The sequence below is a fragment of the Artibeus jamaicensis genome, unplaced genomic scaffold, assembly GCF_021234435.1.
Source record: "Artibeus jamaicensis isolate MK-2021 breed Jamaican fruit bat unplaced genomic scaffold, CSHL_Jam_final scaffold_660, whole genome shotgun sequence".
Classification (NCBI taxonomy): Eukaryota; Metazoa; Chordata; class Mammalia; order Chiroptera; family Phyllostomidae; genus Artibeus; species Artibeus jamaicensis.
The window spans coordinates 2557629-2581982 of NW_026522052.1; the positions used below are offsets into that span (position 1 = coordinate 2557629).

General features: G+C 50.0%; 2 protein-coding genes across 2 annotated transcripts in view; one reads left to right on the forward strand and one right to left on the reverse strand.

The window, feature by feature from the left end:
* Nucleotides 1–2: 2 nt before the first annotated feature.
* On the reverse strand, nt 3–21931 carry VPS26B (VPS26 retromer complex component B). Its single transcript, XM_037138287.2, has 6 exons — nt 21306–21931; nt 12229–12385; nt 7559–7723; nt 4528–4703; nt 2743–2885; nt 3–2348 (listed from the first exon to the last, which is right to left on the reverse strand). The coding sequence occupies exons 1-6, from the start codon at nt 21526–21528 to the stop codon at nt 2202–2204; spliced, it is 1011 nt and encodes a 336-aa protein (XP_036994182.1). The 5' UTR covers nt 21529–21931; the 3' UTR covers nt 3–2201.
* A 625-nt stretch (nt 21932–22556) lies between these two features.
* The window catches only part of NCAPD3 (non-SMC condensin II complex subunit D3), a 61689-nt gene continuing 59891 nt past the window's right edge, over nt 22557–24354 (forward strand). Inside the window, exon 1 of the mRNA XM_037138288.2 lies at nt 22557–22719. Coding sequence (XP_036994183.2) covers nt 22656–22719 — 64 coding nt within the window. The 5' untranslated portion in view covers nt 22557–22655. The remainder of the gene's footprint in view (nt 22720–24354) is intronic.

The following is a 24354-nucleotide window of genomic DNA, read 5'->3' on the forward strand; positions in this document are numbered from 1 at the left end:
CCTCATGGACCATGTGCACGATGCCTCTAAGCCACATGGCTTCCTTTAATCAGACAACTGAAACAAGTGTTCTTTTTTTTAAAATACAGCCATTGAAAAGACGATACATTAAGAAACATGTAAACACCGCAGCTGCTTAATTACAAGTTGCACTGCTTGGTTTAGTACCTATGCACTCCCAAGTGTGGGGACCTTTAACAGGGGATGAGAGTCTCCCCTCACTTCCACAGTTGGACCAGTAAGTGGCGAATCAGGCAGAGTAGGAGAAATCAGATCTGGCTTGTGCACAGTTCCTGAGAGAAGAAAAGCAAATTCTATCTTCTAGTTCTCCCAGAAGAAAGGTTTACGATGTTAAGAAACTTGGAAAATGAATTTGTGTTGTCAGGTGGGAGGCAGAGGAGTTGACAGATGCTTCATAGTTAGATCATCTATTACGGGAGGCACACCAGAACTCAGTCTCGCGCTCTGAAAGAGGTAAGGACCACAGAACCTGCCTTCCCACACACTTCAGCTCCAACCGTGAAAGTCCAGGGACCACTGGACAGTGATCCTGTTTCTGTGGCCACTGTCTGTTGTTGCACCTGAGCTCGGCGCCAGGAATAGGGATGCCACCTTACCTTCCTTGGTGCTGCCGCCACCGTCAACCCCAAGTGCTACCCCAAATGCCTTTCCCTCCGGTCTCGGATCTAATCCACGAGCCCTGCTCAGTCAAAGGCCCACAATTGTGCTGAATGTTCAGAAAGAGCCACCTATGTCTTACACACTTAACTGAAAGGTGACATGGGAACCACCCCCTCTGCTTTCCAAATCACAGAGAACTCAGACCATCCAGTATGGCCCTCACTGGCCAGCAGGGCCTGCGTGTCTTCCAGAAGGGAGGGCAGGCCAGTAGGAGAGACATCCCCAGTCACCTCCAGGTGAGGCGGGAGAGGGTGTCGACATTGTTACTACAACAGGCCCAGAGCAGTGCAGCAGAGGGGACCCCCTCCTGAGGAAGGGAATAGCCACGAGAGTCTGTAACAGGTTTCCAAAGACGACAGCAGCGGTCCTACACTGTGGTCAGTCAACTGGTGAGGGTGAGGACGCCATGGGCACACAGGGCTACTCGGAAGTCGTGCAGCAGTGTTCTGCTGAGGGCCCTGTCACGCTCCTCTGCCTCTCGGCTTGAGGTAAGAAGTGAAGGGGATGGGACAATAGAGCAGATTTCCACTGTTTAAAACCCAGCCCAATTCTCAAATTAAATGGCGAGCAGGGAGTGATGAGAATTCATCCTTAGGGCAGCAAACAGATAAGTCGCCTTCCTGGGACCTGGTTTTAAAGGAGACAGATGCCCTTGTTTAGGCTTGCTGGGCACCCAGAACGTCCTAACCCGCAGGGTCCTTAGGGCTGATGAGGGAAGGGATGTGGTGGGGGCAGACAGCTACCATGCATTGAGCATCCTTCCACCTCATGGGCTGTCACGGCCCCTGTGTCTGTCTCTGCTGCCATCTACATGACTCTAACCTCGGGGTCTGTGAGGAACCTCTGTGCCAAGATTCCTCACAGATGAGGGGACGTCAGGCAGAGGCCCTTCCACAGGCTTCTGCCCTAGGACGTTGGAGACGAGTCCATACAAGATGGAGAAGGGGGTGCCTGGCTCCCAGCAGGGAGAAAAAGGCCAGAAAGGAGGTGGCTTGTGGAAAGCACCACATCCAAGACTCCCAGAGAGGTAGCTTCCTAATCTCCAGTCTCCCCTTGGTCATGCAGGGTGGGGCAGGCCCAACCCCTGCCACTACCTCAGGGACAAAGGTGGGGACAAGATGTGACTACCTGGGGCCCCGCTGGCAGCTCAGAATCCCAGGGACGTGGTCAGACCCCATATCAGGAAGCCAGCAGGCTGGAGCCAAGGATGCTGGCGCCCAGCCCTCCCACGTGCCGCGAGGCCACCACGAGCAAGGCCTCGGTGGAGGCTCCTTTCCCAGAGAGACGCTGGCTCCCGGGATGCTGTCCCACATCAGCTGCAGAACCCTGGGAGACTGCTTCCTGGCTCAAGCCCCTAAGGTTCTTCAGAAAAAAGAATCTAAGTCAAAAACATGATTTGTTTTCAGGTTGCAAGTAACGGGTCAGCTGAGCATCACACCGTCCTCCCCCTCCCTCAGCTGCTGGTGTTTGATGGACGGGGGTGCCAGGTGGGAGCCCAGCAGCTCCCTGGCCCTGGGGGCCTACTGCCTGCAGCTGTTGTCTGACAGCTGGCCGGGGGTCCGTGCTTCACCCAGGGCCGTTGTACCCTCGAAGCGCTGCGAGGCGATGGCTGCCTGGTGGGACATGCTCTTCCGTACGATGTCACCCTTCCGCCACAACACCACTTCCTGCAAAGTTGAGAGTGAGACAACATGACACACGACAGGAAGGCACAGGGGGTGGGTTTCCCGGAGGCTCCATCTTTCTCCTGGGGACGCTCGGGCAAAATCCTCTGCGTATCTCAGCAAAGTCGGGAGCTGTCCACTCCCCATCCCAGGGCTCTTGTGGGTGTTTGGGGTGGGGATGGGCCCAGGAAAGCAGACTGGGTATCCAATGGGAGCTCTCATTCTTGCCAGGGGACACTAGGTGACCCGTGGTTTCCACCTCTGCGTAAACAGACAAGTGGCGAGACTACCACTGCGCTGCTTCACCCGCAGGAGCGGAGCCTGACCTTCGCAGGGACGCTGTCCTTCCTGCTGTTTCTAGGCCCCCAGGGGTCTGGAGGAGGTGCCCGGGCCTCACCTGCTGTTTGAAGTAGCGCCGTTCCTCCTCGTCTATCAGCACCAGGTTGAGATAGTAGCGCACGGAGAACTTCTTGTTGATGTCCCGCATGGTGGGGGTGAGCTCATAGCCCGCCAGGAAGAGCCGGATTGGGATGGACTCTCCTGCAAGGGCCAGGCAGGAATCAGAGCGAAGGACAAAGTGGCTGCTCTGCCTCACACCAGGCACTCTGACCGGGGGAGGGAGACACCATCTGAGCGTGGCCCAGGACATGTGGACAAGGCTATTTCTGCCTGCTGAGAAATTGCCTTCCGCTAACCAGCTAACCAGGAACTTGCCGAAGCAACAGTGCGGCCCTGCCATCCCACTCCAGGTCCCGCTGGGTCTTGTGCACGTGCTCTCGCCACCCCCACATGAGGCCAGTGTGTGGCAGCAGGTGACCAGCACAGGGGCATCACTGTCCACCATCTTTGGATCGCATGTGATGTGTCTAGTTGTTGGATTTTCAAGGGCCAATTGTCAAACACAAGCAAACTCACCATGTCGCCCAGCAGTTTCGGCACCACCTCCTTCCATCCTAACTAGTTACTGCACGCCCCCCAAAATACACCTCTACTCTACAACAGGTTGGCAGGACGGCATAATGGTCTGGGAAACAGCAAATCCTCATTCTGGTCCAAGTTCTTCATTAACCAGCAAGTCTGTTGCTTTCCCTGGACCTTAATTTTCTCATGTGGAAAACTATGGAAATAGGCTGCAAGATATTTCAGATCCCCACCAGTTCTAATGTCATGCCTTTCCTAGTGTAAGTGGAACAAAACCGAGGCAGTAATCCCACTGAGAAAGGCCAAACCTATAATGCAGCCTAAGGCTAAATATAAGTGACCTTTTAATTATCTGCCGTTTGCACTGTTTCTCATGGCCTTGTCTCATTCCCAGAGGGAAGATGACGGCTGGCTCAATTTGTGCAGCTGGTGAAAAAATGGAACACGGAGTCTGCAGAGCTCAGTCCTGTCCCCCCAAGGACCTGGCTTGGTGATACTCAGGGATACGCTGTCATTGTCCTGGGCTGCTAAGTCAATGACACCCTCCTTCTGCATGCAACAGCCTGTGGGAACACACTGGAAAAAACCTCTACATCATGAAGCACTTCTCACTGAGAAACTACAGAGCCAGTGAAGAGCCTCAGTGATGGCTACTCCCAAATAATCACATGGGTTCCCAAGCAGAACAGCCAACCCCAGCCATCCCAGATGCAGTGTTAGCTCCGTGGGGCTGGGGAGGACCAGTTTCAGCCCTGTTCCTGGGCTGTCTGTAGCCGGGTAGTGCTGGCCACAGTGTTTATACGTGGAGAAGGAATGAAGAAAATTAACCACTCTACTGGAACTAGAACTAAGTAACAAAAATGACTATTCTGTATTAATCTCTTGGCTCCTAGCAGCAAAGAATGTCAGAATCTCAACAGGCAAAAGTAACAAAATATCCAAACCAGTTTGCAAACGTTTTTTTAAACAGGCATAACTCTTGACATGCAATCTCCAGTAGCAGCCCAGTGTGTAATAAACAAGGCGGAAGTAGAGCTCCTCCAGGTGAAGGTGGGGTAGGAGTCTGGAGTTTCACAGACTTGGCCCTTCTTTCCCTGTTTATTGAGACCCCAAGTGTCCAATCAGAGACTAAGGAATTACAGGTCAATAGAAATCTTAGTCTAACCAACAGAAATCCAGCAGGCCAATCCCTCAGGCCCCTCCAAAATCCTGTGCAGGGGCTAGGAGGGCAGGTGTGGTGGCTGGAGGCCACAGGGCTCACCTCTCACGGGTGCTCCATCCATGATCTCATACTTGGCTATCGTGTCGTTCTCGTGGTACACGTTGGGGCCTGTGCCCGTGGTCTCCCGCTTGATGATGTCTATCTCCATGTGCTTGATTTTGATTCTTACCAGCAGGAAGTATATCTTCCCTACAATGACATCTTTCAAGTGGTATCTGGGGAAGAGAGAGTGGAAGAAGTAAGATGTGTGCCAGCAGCCAACCCTTTGTGCACTCATGGCTTGCTGGTCTGCCCTGCATGTTGGCTCAAGTGGCCTCACTGTGTACCCTCGCCCATGTTGCCACCCACACTGCCACTGCTGCCTAATTTCCTATGGTTCTGTTTGTTTTTTTAAAAATCCTCACTGGAGGACATGCCCACTGACCTTTAGAGAGAGGGAAAGGAGAGCAGGGGGAGAGGGACAGAAACATAGATGCGAGAAAGAAACATCAACCAGTTGCCTCTTGCATGTACCCTTGACCACATGTGCCTTGACCGGGATCAAATCCCACAATTCAGTTTACAGGGCCCTTTGATTATTTTTTAATTTAATTTTATAGACAGAGGGGAAGGGAGGGAGGGAGAGAGGGAGAGAAACATCAGTGTGTGGTTGCCTCATGTACCCTGAGTGGGAATTAATCCAGCAACCCTTTTGGTTCGCAGGCCCGTGCTCAATCCACTGAGCTACACCAGCCAGGGCTGCCTTTTGGTTCTTTGTTTGAATCAAAGTAACTTCTGTTTCTTCCATTCCTCCATATACAACTCAAAGGAGGATTCTCATGCATGTTATATCACCCATTCATGCTTGCTCATCTTATCTATCTGCTCAGTACTGTAACTTCTTTTATACACTTTGTACTTGTGTACGCATGTGTTTTTTAGATGTTCTAAGGTGTGAGAGGCCCACCCCACAAATGCAGAAGGCAAGTCTTGGTCTTCCTCTCTAAGCCTCATGGTGACAGCAAACAGATTTAGTTTGTGTGCTAAGGACCTGGCAAGGCAGGCCAGGCAGGAGCAGCAGAGCAAGAAGCAGGCGTAGTCCCAGCCCCACCTTCTCTCTGGGCCCTACTCACAAGGATGGTGCTCTGGGAGCTGTCAGGAGCCAGCCACACTGCACTGTGCCTGTGCCTGGGTCAGGTGTGCGCACAGCCCTACAACAAGCGTGGTGGGTGTAGAGGAAAATCTCCTAACCTGTTGTTCAAAATCAGAGGATGTGAGTGCTGGCAGGGACTTTGGAATTTAACCTCCTTAAATGACAGGTGAAGAAAAGGAAATTCAAAGTAGGTAAGTAACCTGGATGTGAATAAGGGACAGGAACAGGATGTGAACCCAAGTTCCTCATTCCTAAGCTCCTGTTCTCTCTATTATTTCATTCCAGCTTTAGGCTAAAGATCTAGTTGGGAAGACTGCAGACACTCTTGAGTAGAGGAACCGAGAACATTTACAAAAGCAAATGTAGGCCGCTTAGCATTCTGGAAATAGATTCTAAGGGGTTCCCAGCTTTCATGAATTGAACATTCCTTTATTCTACATAAAACCTCATGCAGCAGCGTCAACATGTAAGAAACATGAAAGCCACTTTGGGGAGGGCCTGGACCCCTGGCTCCCAGCTCCTCTTCTACTTCACTCTCTGTGTGTGCATGTGTGCAACCCACTAACATAATCCAAGCCCCTCATTTTTCAGGAACCAAAGGCATACAACTTTTAGTGCCTGCTAACCCAGCACCAGACCTCAGCAGCAGCATAAAGCCTGATTCTGAGGGCCGGACCTTCCTGTCTCAGCATACAGATTATGCACGCTCACACAGCGTGGCCCGCCAGGTGCACAGGCCAGAACCTGGGAGCATCCCGTCCCGAGGGCATGTGAATGGCTCTCAGTGCCTTTCATGTACGAAATCTGGTCCTGAACACACTGCTGGCTGACAGCTATTCTGAGCTCCCACAAGTTGGTACTGCCTGTCAGCCACCCCCTTTGTCAGGTGGCTGGGACATGGGTGGGCACGCACTTTGGTGGCTCCTGGTCAAGAAGGCCCACAGAGCCCAAAGCTGAGAAGGGGGAAGAAGCCTGTTCCCTTACACATACCTGCCAGCTTCAGAGTGACCATCCTTCCACGTGGCCCTGCCCACTCCACAGGTGGAGCCAGGCTGTACTCTGGGTTGCAGTGATCATTTTACTGACACCCCACCTGGTTCCCAGCCAGAGAGCAAGGGAAAAAAAAAACACATCTTTTCCTCGCCCTGTTCCAAGAAGCACATATGCACTTGGTGGTAAAAACACCTGTTCCCAATCCCTTCGCAGGAGAGCCATCTGGCTCAGCCCCTCTGCCTGAAGCCTCTGGGCGACAGCAGCTCTGTGCTAAGGGTCTTTCTGCATAAATTCACTCTCGCACATTTGGTTTTCAAACATTTTTGAGAATGCATTAAAGAGAAAGATGCTGTGGTTTGTTTCTGAACTGTTCACGTTGTGATCTACAAGCTCATATATTTTTATGTTCTAACTGTAAACAAAGTTTATGACATATATGCTTTCCCAATTTGGTAGTTAAAATTATTTAAAGACCCTTTTGAAAAGCCACCAGGATTCTTTGCTACACTTCAGTTTAGTGTGGAGAGGAAGCAGCAAACTGTGGCTGGTGTTTGGTTTCCTCACTTTGCCTTCCAAAGACATACTGTATGTACACAGGATACAGATGATAATAGAATGGGATCTGAGATGAGTCTCAGCAGCAGAAGGAAACAGCTGTACCTAGAATCCAAAACAAACAGCCTTAAAGCTGGGTTTACATGACTTGGAAAAAGATCATAGGTCATTTAATACAGTTTGGTCTAAGTCAGATGAGTTTCTACCTCCTAGGCGGCCTGTGTTTAGCCGGTCTGGCACATCCACTCCGTGTTTCTCTTCTGTGACCTCTCCCCCAGCACGTCACCGCCAGCCTGCCGAGGCCAGGGGCTTCCTCCCTGTGCATTCGGATCAGGCCCTACCTCAACCCCCCCGAGCAGTTCTCCCTAAAGCTAGGGCCCAGGCACTCACTTGGACTTGTTGTACTCAAACTCAATGTGCAGACAGTCCTCGATCCCCACCTCCATCTTGATGGACGAGTTCAGCTCTGGGTAGGTGCTGAGTGTGTGAACCACGATGTCCATCTCTTTGACTACATCGTTGAGGCGACGGCTGATGGTGGCTCGAAGGAAATACCTGGAGAATATGGATGTGGCCTGAAGGGACACCCCTTGCCTCCAGATGTTACCTGGTGAAGGTATCGAATCGACCCACTTGAAAGCACCCCTTGTAGCAGTCAGGCTTTGGGACTTCGTATGCCTTTAAGAAATGACCTCTGCAAATCTTCCTGCCAGAAAAAATGCACATGTGCACACACACACAGCATTCTGCAGTCATGGTTCTGGGGAGTTCCAAGACCCTTCCCCCAGCCCCTCTCTGAGCAGCACGGCACTCCTCTGCCTTGCATGGCCCTCACCACTGTCCACCATGTGCTGGTATGTATCTAAGTTAGTTTTACTTCTTTGGCCAACCCCCAGCTCTCTGGGTACAGGAACCCGCCTCCTACGTGGACATTTGCCTGTGCATTTAACAGTATTCAATCAAGAAGCATTTTCAAGTTCCTGACAGCTAAACGAGAGGAACGGGGGAATCAGGAGACTAAGCGGCAAATGCTCACTGCTAGGCACGGGATGAAGAAAAGACGTCATGCCACGGGAGCTCACACACTGCCGGGGGAGACAGGCACAGGAACAGCACAGACGGAACACTTGCCAAGTGCTGATTTGGATACAGTGACAGAGTACTGGGAGAGAGAAAAGGGCACTCGGGGGTGCAAACCTTGTAAGTAAAGCACCAGAGGCGGGAGAGACTTGGTGTGTTTGAACACAGAAAATCTCTGGCTGGACTTGGGTCCTCGGGGAAGGGGGCTGATGAGAAAGTATGCCAAGCCTGACCTCTACGGCCAGCCACTGTAGTGGGGCCTTCTCCGGCACGCCTGTCCCCTTCACTTAACTCTGTGCTAACACCCACGGAGGGAGGAAACACCCCTTAAATTATCGTTTCCTCTGAGTACAACTCAGAGGACCCCCACTGTCATTCAAGCACCCCTGGGTAAGCTGCTGACCAGATCCACTGTGGCAGGCTGCTCTCCTCCGCGTGCGCTGCCCGCTTCTGGGCAGTGTTTTTATTCACCTCGGTGACTGCCTCGGACTTCCCAACACCTGTGTCCCCAGCTCTCTCCTAACTGCTCAGGCTCCCCGGCTTCCTCACCTCCTCCCAGTGGAAGACACTGCTTTCACTACACTAAGAAGATGAAGCCTTCCACATCAAGATTTGTACTTCGCTCCCTTCTCCGCCTGGTGCTTAACGGGGGTCTGTATCCTCGCCCATCCTCTCCTCCTTCCAACAGCACCCCTATCTCTCAGGACCTTTCTCCTCCTCCCTCTGGTGTGATGACTCTCCATCTGGATGCACATTAGAATCATCTGGGGGAGGGACTATAAAAATCCTGATGCCCAGGCACACCTGCCATGAAAGAGATACAAGCATTAACATTTTAAAAGTCACCCAAGTGATTCTAACATGGGAGCCTTGTCTGGCATCTTAATCCTTCAACTTTTCCAATTTTCTGAACACACCCAATCTGTCTCTAGCTAAAGGCTTCTCCCTTGGAGTTTATAAGTCTCCAAATCCTTAATCCGACTGGGGGGGGGGGGGGGAATGGGAGGGAGGGGGGAGACCGGGCGGGAGGGGGGGAAGAGAAAAAAAAAATGTACTTGAAAAGTAACCAAATAAAATTAAAAAAAAAAAAAAATTCAGGGTAAAAAAAAAACAAAAAACAAATCCTTAATCCCCCAAACAGTCCCCAGGCCTTACACTCTGACCTTCCTTCAGAGACAGCCCTCGTGGATGGATCCAGGCCTAGCAGCTGCCTGCAGCTTCCTCCCTCACAGCGTGCTCACCACCGGGCCTGCTGCAGCTCTCGGGAGGTTAACGCCCAGCCTCCCAGCTGCCAAACCCAGCGGCACTTTTTTCTAACAGTCTTATCTCCACACTCTACCTACCCATCAAATACCGAATGTTAAGTTTAAATTCTTCCAAAAGAACCACTCCCCTGCCTATGAAGAAGAAAGAGCTGAAGACAGTCTTTTCATGTTTTCCGGTGCTTACGTAAATAAGATACAAGCCCTTAATCTGGAATTTACATCTGTAAACTGCCCTTAGCTAATTTTCCCTTCTTTACGTCTTCTATTTCTCAATGTGAATCCCAAAGTCTTTATCTAATTTGTACAGCAGCATCTTTCTTTCCTTTTTTTTTTATTGCAGTAAAACATAAGAAGAAACTTAGAGTATGCCACCCCCAAATATGCCACTCTGGCATAAGGCTTATATAGCGCTGAAAGGAACTGGGGAGAAGCAGACACAAGGAGAACTCTGCCGTGGCCCCCTTTTCCAGGACAGTGGGCCATTCCCAATCACCAGAGACATCTCCAGACCCTCATCAGCCCGGAGGCCGCCCCAGAGAAATCAACAGGGCGGACCTGCTCAAACAGCCCTTATCGTCCACATTCGCCACATGTGTTCCCTCCCACAACCTGTTGCCCCTAGAAGCTAAAAATTGCTTTCCTTTGTTTTGCCACCATTATTTAATATTTTTTTATCTGGGTAAATGTTCACAGAAGCCCAAGTTTCAACCACCCCTCTGAGCTACTCATCAGTGAGTTCCACGTGCACGCACAAGCACACGGAATACGCTCGTTTGGCTTCCTCTCGCTAATCTGTCTTCTGTCGGTCTAATCTGCAGGGCCCAGCCGATGAGCCTAAGATGGGTAGAAGAAAAAGCTTCTTCTTCCTCCACAATATACATAACGTAAAATTTACCACTTACCCAACATTAAGTGTGCAGTTCAGTGGCGGTAAGTACATTCACACTCTAGTGCAATAGTTGCTCTCATCCAGCTCCAGAACTTTTTCAACTTCCCCACCGAAACTCTGTCCCTGCTAGACACACGCTCCCCACGCCTCCTCCGCTCCCCCACAGCGCTCAGCATTCTTCTTTCTGCCTCTGTGATTCTGACGCCTCTAAGTGCCTCATGTGCGTGAAATCATCCAGTATTCGTCTTCTTATGACTGACTTATTTCACTTAGCATGTTTTCAGGACTCATCTCTGTCATAGCCTTTTCAAGGCTAAGTGGCACTCCACCGTACGTGTCGTTTTGTCCACATTTTGTTACGCATTTTGTCCATCTGTCAATGGACACTCGGTGGCGCCCACACTGTGGCTACTGTGAATATGCTGTTATGAATGTGATGGGTATACATTTATCTGAGTTACTGCTTTCACTTCGTTCAAACATGTCCCCAAAAGTGGAACTGTTGGATTATACTGTAATTCTATTTTTAATATTTTAAGAATCATTATACTGTTTTTAATACCTCTCTGTGAAATTCACTGCAAAAAAGAAAGTTAAATAAAAATAGGTCCCATAGCCAAGACTAGGTGCTGTCTCCCCTGAAGTCAATTACCAAACGCTGTCTTTGCTTGAGGTGATGTCCGCGTTTAGATCCCTCTGCAAAGATTGTGAAGGGAGAGCCTGACTTCACTCTTCTGGGAGAACTGGGGAAACCAGGGAGAAAGAAGGGGAGGAAGAGTCCTGCTGTGTTTGGGACACGGATGGACCTAGAGGGTATTATGCGAAGTAAAATAATTCAGACAGAGAACAACAAATACCACATGACTTCACTTATATCTGGAATCGAAACAGCAAACAAACAAGCAAAACAGAAATAGGCTCCTAAACACAGAACAAATCAATGGCTGACAGACGGGCAGGGGACTGGGGGACGACGGAAAAAGAGGAAGGGAGTAAGAAGTCAAATTGCCAGTTATGAAAACAAAATCTAGGGTTACATTCAAGAGGCTATAGCTGCTCTGGAATTTTTTTTCTTCTTGCCCCAGAAGCCCTAAATGTCAGCCTCTGTCCTCGGTTTCTAAGAATGGAACAATAAAAGCGATTCCATGTACTTAAATGGTGTTCGTTAGTCTTTTAAGAACTCGTTACACAGTTACATTTTATTCTCTCTCACCCCCCAAAGATGGAGCAGGCAGGCCTAGAATTAGAGTCTGACCCGTGGCCTGCCTTCCTGGTGAGAAGGCTGAGGCTGGAGCCCAGGACCACACTGCTGCTGGGAGCAGAACTGGGATGAAGCTCAGTGTGTCCTGACGGAAGCTGACAGCTGAATCTCCAGAATTTTCAGACTCAGTTGTTAAACACAGCAATTAAATTACAAAAACTTACAATGAAATTAAAAGCAAAGGTGACATATACCAAGAGGTCCTCGCTTCCTAATTATGTTGCCTCACTTACCATTCTCTGTTTTGGGGGGAATTTTTGCCCATGACTGATGCAAACGCCCCCGTAAAGGTGGTTACCATACATCTCTCTCAGGCTCTGCCTCCGAGCTGGCCGGCCAGCAGCGTGAAACTGGCCAGGGCGGGGGTCTTCCCACTCCAGAGACTAACACAGCCACAGCCCTGCGGGGTCTGCTCCTGGACGGCCTGTCGCTAATCACCCACCAGCGCGCCACTGCTCTCAGGGTGCTCCTTCCAGACGCCCTGGCAAAGACCTCGGGAAGGTGGACAGCCCCAAGTCCCAGTCCAGGCCTGGCAGTTTCTGGGTCGAGGTGAGGCACAACTTACCGGAGCTTCACGTTCTGCCCGGTGTAGGACTCATACGGCTTCTCCACGTGGGTGAACTCAAAGTCAAAAGCTTGTGACTGGGTGATTTCCCCAGGCCGGGCCAAGTCTTTCACCAGGGACACAAATTCATGGTGATTCCCACGGTCATAGTAGAGTTCTGGAGAGAGAGCATCAGTCAGCCTTCTTGACCAGGCCCTGTGCACCAGGGCCCAGCAAGGGGCTGCAGGCGAGGTCGTCTGCCTCCTACAAGACCCTCCCCCAACAGACCTCGTTTCTGACTACTCCCTCTCTTCCCGACCAGCCCCCTCGCCTGTCTCCACAGACCCTCTCCCCTTTTGCAGACAGAGCCTGTGGCCCAGTGAGGCCCCAGTTCGATCCAGCTCAGGACACCCAGCAGCACCTCAGTAAGGGGCACCGCAGAAGACCCACTATCAAAAACACCACATTTAAAAAAATATTTCTAACTTTTTAAAGAGATTTTATTTTTACAGAGGGGAAGGGAAGGAGAAAGAGCGGGAGAGAAACATCGTGTGTGGCTGACTCTCCCACATGCCCCCTACTGGGGACCCAGCCCACAACAAGGCACGTGCCCTGACTGGGAATCGAACCAGCAGCCCTTTCGTTTGCACGCCAGTGCTCAATACACTTCTAACTTTTAAAGCATATTCCTGGGTATTTAGTCTTATCATCCTTATAATAACCTTGCGGGGATAGCCGAGACAGGCCTTATCATCAACTTAAAAGGAAACTGAGGCACAGCATGGCTAAATAACTGGCTGGGAGCCACAGAGCTGGCTGCAGAGCTGAGACTGGAGAAGGTCTCCCACTGGACTGCACCTATTCCTATGACCTAGTAATGTGGGGGTCAAACATAACCCACTTCGTAAGGTTTTGTGAGAACTAGAGGAGGCAGTGAGGGTACAGGACTTAGAAGAGCACCTAAGAGCCGCCAGCTGCTACTACCCATCGGCGAGGAATTCCCTTGGCTAACCTGACAGAGACATGCTAATGCCATTACCCCCACTGAAAACAGTGGTTCTCAAACCTCAGTGTGTGTCGGAGTCACCAGGAGGGCTTATGAAAACACATTGCTGGGGCCCACCCTTGGTATTTGATACAGAGGGTCTGGGGGAGGGGGCTGAGAATTTATATTCCTTTATTTCTTCATTTCTTAATTTTTAGACAGAAAGGAATGGGGGGGTGGACATCAATTTTTGTTGTTCCACTTATTTATGCATTCGTTGGTTGATTTTTGTATGTGCCCTGACCAGGGATGGAACCTGCAAACTTGGAGTACTGGGACACAGTACACTCTAACCCACTGAGCTACCCAGCCAGAGCCGAGAGTTTGTATTTGTAACAAGCCCCCAGGGGACGCTGATCCTGCTGGTCCAGGACCCACACCTTGAGAAGCACCTGCTCTAAATTCATTCTCCCCTGGAAATAGTTTTGGTGTATTTCTTTATCATAAGTTCATGTTACCCATTCATCCCATATTTTTTATACCTTTCTGTACTCTGCTATTTAAGTATTAACATCTGCTATATGCGCACGGTCACTAGAGGTGGGTCTATATGCCCAGATTCCCGGCATCCTCAGCCCACCCTGGCTACACAGTGAATATTACATACTGACTTCGACAATATGTGGCCACAGTACAGCTAAGGTTCACCCCTTGAGCATTTCTGGGCTCCAGTCCTATGCCAGGCTGCACCCTGAAGTAGGACAGACCAAATGGGAAAATGAAGCAGGCAGGTGCACTTGCCACTCCTGCTGTTGGCGGCTTGGGGACAAAGAGAAAGGTCCACAGAGAAGAGTGTCTGGGACAACCACCCGTGGGCCTGCTCTCAGATCTCAGGAGCACATCCATCTCTCTCGGAGACACCTAAACATCAGGGGACGTGGAGCAGGGATGCATCTGCTCTGGATCCACCCTGGACAGCACAAGGTCTGAGCCCCAGTCAGGATCAAAGCCATTCTGGGCCAAAGAACCAGTGCTCTTGCCTCCCCAAAGCCAACGCAGTGTCCAGCCTTGCCCTCAGGGAGAATCGTGCCCAGAATGAGAAAATGGTTTCAAGCAGTGCTTTCGGTCTGAATGCTAAATCAACCCCTTGCTGCCCTAGGAACTGGCCCTGCCAAACCTATTCCACAGGAAGCCGCTTTCCCCCAGACAAGGAGGCATTCTATGGAAGCAGAGTGGGCTCTGTCCTAAAGATGCACCCAACTCATAACGGTGGCAGTAGTGTGTGGTTAATCCCCAAGTAGTACTGCTCTATCTGTATGAATTTACATTGGATTCTGTGGTTACAGTTGTTGCTGATTTCCTATGTAGTTACATTCTGATCCACCTTCTGTTAAAAACAATCCATGTTCTCTTCCAAACACTAAATGGAACCTGCACTGGGCAGCATTCTGGGTAGTGAGTGATAACCCGTGTAGTTGCTAAATGGGGGGAAAGGTGAGCGACCAACGCTAGTTTTAAAATTCAGTGACTGTGCCCCTCCATGAGACAGCGATTGGGTAGGAGCAGAGCCACTGGCCAGCCCATGTCAAGGGGTCCCCCACTTACTCCTGCTGGTCCACTGCTACATGAGCCCCTGCTGATGGCCCTGGCTCTTAGCTGGGCCCCCCTCAACCAAGGGACCTGGTGCCTCAATTCCCAAGCACTGGATTCTGGCCACAGTTTCAGGGGACAAAAGCAGTCAGAGTAAGGCTCCAATGTCCATGATCCTTAAGTGGGAAATCCCAGAGTCAAGAGCAAGATGGGAAAAGGGGGATGGAAAAATACACAAATGTGATTAAACAGCCCAAAGGCAATGAAAGAAACGAAACAGAGGAGGATCTGAGAGCACTCAGAGAGCAGCCAGGCCGCCAGCATCCAGGACCCTAGCAACCGTCTGCCTGCCCCAGCAGGGGAACCTGGCTGAGCCAGGACGGCTGGCGAGGAGGTCCTTCCTGCATAGCATCACGTTCTCCTTCAGGCTTTTGTTCCTGAACGCATGTTAATACAAGCTCCTACACCCAATGCCATGGATGAGGGATCAGTGTATAGTCTGAGTGGGGCTGCACTTGGACTTTTCACTTGTGACTTACAAGCCGTTTGCAATGCTTTTGCAAACACTGTAAGGCAAAGGGGCCACAACTGCAGCCATATTTTACTATTTGCCAGAAAGTTTGGTTTCCTCTCACATAAATTAAATTAAAAAAATCCAAAGCTGTTCTAGCAAGAGGTTTGGATCCTAAAGAGACAGTCAGCTGCCTCTGTTCTGTCCCTAAGAGGCAGGCACCAGTCACGCCTTGTTCTTCCGGACCTCCAAAGCCCTTGGGGATCAGTCATTTCAAGCTAAGAGTTGGAACTGACCGAGTTTCTGTTAAGGTAACTTCCCTGTTTCCCGCCTCCTTCTCAGTCTCACAGGAAGAAATGATTTTGTAGTAAGGATGCTTTCATGATGAAACTTGCCACCAACGGCTGAGGGGTGCATCTGCCGCTTTGGAAGGAAACTGAGCTAGCCCTGCAGCACAGGGCCATCCCATGAAAGTCGTCCCAACGCCTGCTGCTGGGCCAGGCTCTGTGGTGGTCTTGGAAGATACTGAGCTAGCAAGGGCAAAAAGACCTCCCAAGAGCCTCCTCTTCACCCTGATTTTCCCAGCCACTGTTCGCTGCCTGGCAACCCAGTTAAGACTTGTGCTGGCCACACCCACTTGGATCTTCAAGACCCTGGTCAATCTGCAGGGGCAGCAGTACCCCAGCGGCCCAGAGCCAGCCAGGAGCAGCTCTGCTCTAAGCCCTGCAACTGCTTACTGACAGATTAGAATCGATCCATTTAACCTCACTGTGCCTTGGCATTTCATGGTGAATGAATTAAAACACAGAAAGCCTCTGGAGTTTTTAGAAGCACAGGTTTGATTGGTGCTGATGAATTCAGATACATCCAGTGACATTACCTTTAAAAACTTGGGAAAAAATCAGGTATTATTTATTTTGATTTTGCAGGGTGTTCTTGTCTGCCCTTCTCTGCCAGTTCGACCTTCTAACTGCCTTTGGTTTATTTAACTAACCCTTTAGTTGCCATAATGGCCCAGCTCAGCCTTACATTCACCATCAGTATTCCCCCAGTGATTCCAGCTGAAAAATGGTCTTTTCTTCTAACAATGACAGAACTTCCTCAACGCTCCTACAGACAGTGTTGCATTCTTTTTATTTTTTCTAATTTTATTTACTTATCTTTAGAGGGGAAGGGAAGGAGAGAGAGGGACAGAAATATCAATGTGTGGTTGCCTCTCGTGGGTCCCCTTCTGGGAACTGGCCTGCAACCCAGGCATGTGCCCTGACTGGGAATCAAACTATGATCGTCTGGGATCCTCTGGTTCACAGGCCCACACTCAGTCCACTGAGCTACAGCAGCCAGGACAGTGCTGTATTCTTAAAATGTGGGCCATTAGCTGCCGGCGTGACACAGGTGATGCCCTCACCACAACTTTGCTGGCATTGACGGAAAAAGTACCCGAGACACAGGAAGAACCCCAGTGCAGCTCAGAAACTCACTGATAACAGAAATGCATCCAGGACACTAGTAAGTAAATGAGACTCAGGAGGGGCGACAGCCACACAGCTGAGCGGTCCATGCAGGACTGCAGGGGCCAAAGCCCCGGCAACACCGATTTCCTTACATACAGGGGCAAATCAGCCTCCGCTTGGCAGAAGAAGGTGTAATGGAAGAGATGCAAAAGCAAGTGAACCGACATTCAGCCACAGCATTTCCTGACAGTGGTTCCCCCCAGTGAAAGCGCTGCACCAGTAGGTGCAGGCCTGTTGGTGAGTCCTCTGTGGCTGCGTGAGGGCTGCACCTCACTCGTCAATGCCTTGCCACAGGTGCGAGCAGGAAGCGCAGCCTCTTAGCAGTAACCAGCAAAGCCAAACCGTGCTCTCCCTTTCTGTCATTAGAATTACCTCTGGTTTACCTAGGAGGAGATGAAAAAAAAAATCCAGAGAATAGCTTCTACAAATCCTTAGCTCTGACCAATGTATCCATTTAGCAAATATTTATTGAACACTTACTACATACTAGCCACTGAGGCTAGAGATTAGCCACCAGACTGATGATGGATTGAAGGCTCGGAATTTAGTGAGGGAGACAAATTAAAATAAGTAATTAAGTAGCTGGCTTCTCATATCCTGCTTGAAAAGAGGTACCAATGAGGCCTCTAGAAGCACAATGGAAGAAGTGCTGAGGTCAGCCTGGAGAGTCAGGGAAGGCTTTCTGATGGATGTCATGTGGCTGGGCTTGAAGAGTAAGAGCTTGGGTGAAAGGTCAGGCCTTGCGAAAGACATTCATATACAAACGGAAGATGCCAACATTCTAGAAAGAACATGAAACTTTGAAGACACTATAAGGGGTGAAGGTGAAGGGTTAGGGAGAGATGATACTGGAGAGAAAGGCAGGGGCCAGCTCAGGAAAGAGCTGGATATATTTCCTCCCTTACCCAGTAGGGAATTGATGAGAATTTTAAGGAGACTGACAATGTTAGAGCTGCCTTTTAGACAGTTCACTCTTACAGAAGGGGAACTAATAGAAAACAAAGACAGGCAGGAAAACCAGTTAGGAGACTGTTTGCTACAAATAGCAACAACACCTGCATTAAGAATGGAAAGGAAGTGTGGATTTCAGATACATCAGAGTTGCTGGGAAAGGCCAAAACTTAGAAGACAATTAAATGTGTGAGAGGAGGAATAAAGAATCTAAGATGACTCCCAAACGTCTGAGGCTGGATGGGCCCAGGTGACATCAGTCAAAAAGGAGAAGCGGCTGGGCCGAAACAGGAGAAGGGAGTTTCTGTTTTGGATGCATCTTGGAGGGACCTGTGGGGAGGGGTATCCAGGTGGAGATGTCTAGCACGCAGTGGGAAACACAGGCATGGAACTCAAAAAGAGTTCAGGGCAGAACAGAGAAAGAACTTGGGAACCAGCAGAGTATAAGAAGCCACTGAAGTGATGAGTGCGGATGAGATTACTAGAGCAAGTTACGGAGTGAGAAGGGACTGGGGACAAAAGTTGCCCCTCTTCTGGTCTAACTCCAAACCATGACCAAGAGAAGAGCTTTTCTGAGCAGGGCCTAGGCCGCTAGGAGCAATGGAGAGCAAAGGGGTCCAAACAGCTGTCCCTGCAAGTCCTCCCGTGAGGTTTACTTGGGTTTTTGTGCTTCCCAGGAGACAACACTGGGAAGGCTATGTGGGCAGGCGGGCAGCTGACGGCAGGGCTAACCTGGGGCGAATGTTCCCTGTGGAGAGTCAGCACAGGAATCTGGGGTGACTGCAGGGTGAACTGTTTTATGCCCAGCCCTGGAAACTTCTTCATGGGTCCATCTTAACAGGGAAAGAGAAATGGTAGGGATTATCTCAACTCCCTTTTACTGAGGACCTACTGTGAGTGCCAGGCCTTGCACTTCATGTATATTCTCTCTAGTCCTTACAAAGTCTTGACCCTAGCAAAGTCTGTATTAGTATAAACTGAGCCTTGTCTAATTTACATGCTGCAGTCTGCCTGACCCTGCATTTGCCAGGCTGTCCCTCTAATGAATACACAGGTGGGACAAATATACTCATCACAAGAAAAATAAACCAGTCATAAGGATAAGAAGATTAATTACAAAAACCACTTCATTGTCAAGCTAAGGAACTAATTTTTCTGAGTGAGGAGGGGAAAAAGGAAGGCAGGAAGGGAGGGAGGAGGGAAAGAAGGAAGGGAACGAGGGAGAAGAAAATAACCAAATCAAAGAGACTATGGCTTATAAGAAAAATTTTGAGTTGAAATGGAAATCAGAGAGGAAGGTGGACAGATCACCAAGATATCAATCAACTTTCTTACCCCCAGAGAGTAAGTCCTATACTGTATGTCACCCACACAGCCAGATATCAGAATCTGAACTTCCACCCACTTCATACACAGTCAACGCGCAATGGAGGAGAAAACCACAAAACCACAGCTTCGACAAAATCAGCCTCGCTCCGGTGCCCAGAGGTCATTCGCACACAGTCTCAGGTACATACAGATACACCATATTCTGCATGACGCAAGATCCTCCGACATACATCTCAACATTCCTGTGTGGCGATTTTGTTATCTGTGCCTCCCAGGAAAGGAAGCAGCCTGGAGAAGGGCACAGCTTCCCCAGAGTCACAAGGGCCACACAGCTGGGAGAGCGCAGGGGCTTGGAAACAGTTATCAATGGGAGCAAGAAAAGGTGCTGAGAAAACTCAGCAGAGATGCTACTCTGGGGTCTAAGGAGTTAGACAAGAAATCAGGCAGGGCAGGCAGGGAAGGCAGAGCAAGCAGACTCCTCAGCTCCCTTTCATTTAGAATAGACTGGAAGAAGGCCTGGATGCCATTCTCCCTGAGAAGCGCCTTCAGTATTGCTGGGGCAGCGGACCCTCTGGTTATCTTCGCATGCTGACGAGGTACGGCCACCAGGAACCATAGTACAGTCACAGACTAAATCTGCCTGTCCACACTGGCATCATAGAACCAAAGAATCCATGCAACATTGTTAAAACTACTCCTGGAAAATACTAATGCTACGTAGGCAAGCACTTCTCCACTATATCTCTTACGTGACACTCAGCATAAAATGCTCTGGATTCATCTACTCAGTGGCTCTTCACCATCGGGGATTTTACTAGGGTGCACAAGGCAATATCTCAAGACACTTTTGAGGTTACAACAGGGGGCGGTGCTTCTGGTATCCGGTGAGTAGAAATGGGAGACACTGCTCAACATTCTATACCAACAAAGAATTATCAGGCCCAAAATGTCAACAGTGTGCTGTTGAGAAACCCCACATAAGCTAGAAGCGAGAGCAGAGTATATGAAACTCACCCTTTAGACTATTTCTTCAAGTACATAAAAGGCCATTCACATCTTAATTTGAAATAACAACAAAATGGTTCCTGTAGGATCAGCTGGTCTTCACCCTGGTTTCATTCCCTTAAAGGCCAATCCTTCGGGCTGAGGACAGTCTGCAGAGACTTGCTGCAGGGACTCCCTTCCCCGGGGTTTCTCCTCCCTGGGCAGATGTTTCTAGCCTTTACTCAAGGCGGACAATAGATTCTTTGGCGAACTCTGAGGACATGAGACAGCGTTTAACAGCTTTCCCAGGAAGTCCCTAAAACAGAGTTAAACGTGCAGCGTGTGGTATGAACTCTCTGCCAGAGGTTTTCTAATCCACTTGGTTATTAACGGTGAATCTACTCCTGCCCTAATGACAGAAACAGTTTATTTCAGAAGTACCTCAGAGTTTTAACAAACACCAAGCCTCGGATAGTCTTAGAATTGGAGACAACTGCATCTTAACTGGCAGCTTCCAAAATCTTCTGTATTGTCACTGCCTTTTACCATCTAGTTCTATTATCAATAATTGTGTTTAAAGACTCTTGGGGCATTGAGAAGTTTGGGCCATTTAATTTTAGTCTTAGGAGCACCATTTCCTTGCCTCTAAGGAGAAAATGAGTCAACTGAAAATGAGCATCCTAATAAAGAAGTCTTAGAAATACAGGCCAGGTAGCAGTCCAGAGGGAAGGGAGGACAGGAGACACTGGTGAGCCACCTCTCCCACATCCCGGCTAAAAGAAACAAGGGCTGGGGGAGGTCAACTAAGTGAGGCACCGAAGACCAGCCTGACTTGGGCCAGAGGAGGGCAAAAGCAGCGCTGGCAGCACAGTCCCTCCCTAACAAACCCACCTGCAGGCTAAAGCAGGAGCATCTTACTCCGAAATCCTGGAGGCGGGAAGCCCAGCTGAGTGGCAAGCAGAAGGGACAATCGGGGCCTGCCGGGGCCGAGCTACCCACCCTGAAGGGGCACAGCAGGGACGCCCCCTGTGCCCTCCGCACCGCCGCCCTCGCGGCTCGCAGTCCCTGTGCTCTGGGAAGAGGGTATCGCAGGGGCGGACTCCGGCGGGCGGGCCTCACACCGCAGGGGACTGGGAGCTCCCACAGGCCTCACCACCGCAGCGGGGTCCCCGCCCCGAGAGCGCGTTTGGCCCGCGGGCGCGGCGAGGGAGGGAGGCACTGGGCATCAACTCACCAATCTGCCCGATAAACTCGATCTTGATGCCCTGGTGTTCCAGACGCTTATTAGGATGCTTGAGTGCGAGGCTCACCTTCCCGGAGACCGTCTCTCCGTCGTAGAAGAGGAAATACTTCTCCTTCTTCCCGTCCTCCGTCTTGTGCTCGGCCCGCTTCCTACTCTCCGCATCATTCAGCACGATCTCTACCTCCACGCTCTGCCCGAAGCCGAAGAAGCTCATCTCGCCGGCGGCCGGGCGCGCCGGGCTCTCCCGGGCCGGGCTGCCCTAAGGCAAGGCCAGCGGGCTAGACGCGCGGCCAGGCGGGGGGCGAGGCACAACTGCCCGCCCCACGGGGAGGACTGGGCAGGGCCGGCTGGCGTCCTAAGCACAGATGTACCGCGGTCCCCTGGCCCCGAACGTGCGTGAACAGCTGGAGACGCTGAGGGGCGGGGGCTGCAAATTCAACTCTAACGGGTCTCGCAGAGCCAGGTGCCCCGGGCGCTGCCGCCCTACCGGTGTCCTGCGGCGCCGAGCGGCAGGGCGAACCTGCCAGCCTTCCGCGGTGCGACACCCAGAGCTGCTCCCGCCGCTCCCAGCTGGGGGCGGGGAGGAGGAGGCTGGCGGGGCGGGGAGGAGGAGGCCTCCAGCCTGGACGCTCCACAGACGCTGCGCGCGTGCGCCTGCCTCTGCTCCCCTAGCTGTTGCCACCCGGCCACCGGAGGTGTGCTCACTGCGCATGTGCAGTGGGAGAGGGCAACCTGCCTTTCCCTCAATTGACATGGTAGCTACGGCCTCTTTCTAGAATTCGGGCCCACATCATCCTGTGAAGTTAAAGATAACTGCAGATATCCTTTCACAATGCTTTATTATGCTTTTTCTCTATTATTCCTGTTCGATAAACGTTAGTCTACCATCCACATTTGGATATGTACAACGTTTGATTGCTGTTTGACAGGGTAATGGCAGTCCTTTGACATGAGAAATGTCACTTGACAGGAGCGCAAAGCTGTCTTACAGGAAGTATCTTGTCTCAAATTCTCTTTTAAGTGACCTCCCACTTAAGAAAAATTAGGCCGGAAAAGCGCTATTAGAATTTAACTGATTTCTTAACCCCTTCTTTAAAGGAAAAAATAAACACGAGGTCTTGGAACCTTGGCGTAGTCTACGGTCCCTGGCCCGCCCCATTCTTTGCGCATGCGGTAGAAGACCCTGCTGATTGGTTAATGTAACGAAGCGGACTGAACGCGACGATAGGTCCGTGGGAAATTCTTCAAGTCGTGACTGGTCCGCAGGAACGACTCGGAGCGCGCGCGGAAGCGAGCTTTGAAAGTTGACCGCAGCGCAGGCGTAGGAGTTTCGGGGCGACCATGGTGGCGCTGCCGGACCTTGGGAGCGGCCTGCAGCCCTGGTGCCCGGTGGATCTCAGCCCGGGTGAGGAAACGAGGCCTCGAGCCTAGCGGAGGCAGGGATGGGGTGCTCTGCGCCTGTACTGCTCTTCAGCCTAGGCCTGGAGTGCGGTGGGGGTGGGGCGTTTGGCTGTCTGCAAAGTCTGGGCCCTCCGGGTCTGCACTCCTGGAGGTAGGCGAGCCGAGAATGGAATAGAGCTTAAAGAGCCACGTTAAAGAAGAGTTTATGTTGTTCGATATCTTTTGGCTCTTCTGCATCTGTTTTCTCGGCCTTCCCTTTCTTATTCTGCAAATCTGTACGCTAGGACAACTTTTGAAAACGCAAATGCATCTGTCAGGTTTTTAAACCTTTACTATTTCCCCCTTTATTTACTAAATGACCAAAGCTCTGGCCTGCCGTAAAAGAGCCTTCGCTATTCACTGCAGTCTTTTCCAAGAGAATAATCTTTGGAGTCAGAGATAACTGGTTTTAGACTTGCTAAGCATCCGGCGGCTTAACCTTACTAAGCGTTGGTTTACTTATCTGTCAAATAGGGATATAATATCTACCTCACCGAGGGTTTTGTGAAGATTAATTCGGTACCTGCTACTGCTGAAAAATACTAGTGATAACTCTCACCGTTTACATTTAATCTCTGTGCTGTAGTCATTTTGTTTATTCCCTATCAGGTTATACTTTCCCGTTGTGCTTTGTTATGCACTTTTCTACTTTTCTTTCCCTCCTCAACGTCCACGTTTAGGTCCAAATAAAGAAGAACCATCCTTCCCAGCTCTTCCTCTCCCCTTCTCCCAGTAATATTTTCTATTAGGCTTGTTAGTGTTTCACATCTCTGTTACTGTTTTCACACTCATCCACTGTAAAAATAGTAGTAGCTCTTGTTTATTGAATTAATTGATTTCCTGTCACCAGATACTTTCTTTTCTCATTGGGACTTTGTAGTTCTCACCCAGAAATGAGATCTGATATACTGATGTGCATTTATTAACATGCATTTAATATATGTATATAAAATAAATGAAAGAATGTGTGAGAGGAAAGATACAAGAACATTTTAGGAAGATGACTGTAGTTAGAATGACTAGGAAGGAGAGAGTAAATGAATAATTAACTAAAGCATGCATGTTAAAACAGTCAAGTCCACAGAAAGGTTTCTTTTTTTAAGCATATTTTATTCGTTATGTTAACTACAGTTTTCCCAATTTCTCTCCCTTTATCCTCCCTTGCCCTGTACCCCCCAACTCTTCAGCATTCCCCCCTTAGTTCATGTCCATGGGTTGTACATATAAGTTCTTTGACTTCTCCATTTCCTATACCATTTTTTAATCTCTGCCCATCTATATAATGCCTACCAATTATGCTTCTTCTTCCCTGTACCTTTCCCCCCATTCCTCCTTCCCCCTTCCCCACTGAACTTCCTTTGTGTGATGTCCATTTCTCTGATTCTGTTCCTGTTCTGGTTGTTTGCTTAGTTTTGTTTTCTTTGTTTTTCTTTTCTTTTAGGTTCATTTGTTGATAGTTGTGAGTTGGTTGTCATTTTACTGTTCATGGGTTTGATCATCTTTTTCTTAGATAAGTCCCCTTAACATTTCATGTAATAAGGGCTTGGTGATGGTGAACTCCTTGAACTTAACCTTATCTGAAAGCACATTATCTGTCCTT

Bases quoted from the DNA above. Each gene is read 5' to 3' on its own strand.
- VPS26B (XM_037138287.2), bottom strand. From the start codon at position 21,528: ATGAGCTTCTTCGGCTTCGGGCAGAGCGTGGAGGTAGAGATCGTGCTG. The intron at 7,724-12,228 runs GTAAGTTGTGCC...CATATTCTCCAG, and splicing joins GGGCAGAACGTGAAGCTCCG to GTATTTCCTTCGAGCCACCA. The intron at 4,704-7,558 runs GTGAGTGCCTGG...TCTCTTCCCCAG, and splicing joins TTTGAGTACAACAAGTCCAA to ATACCACTTGAAAGATGTCA.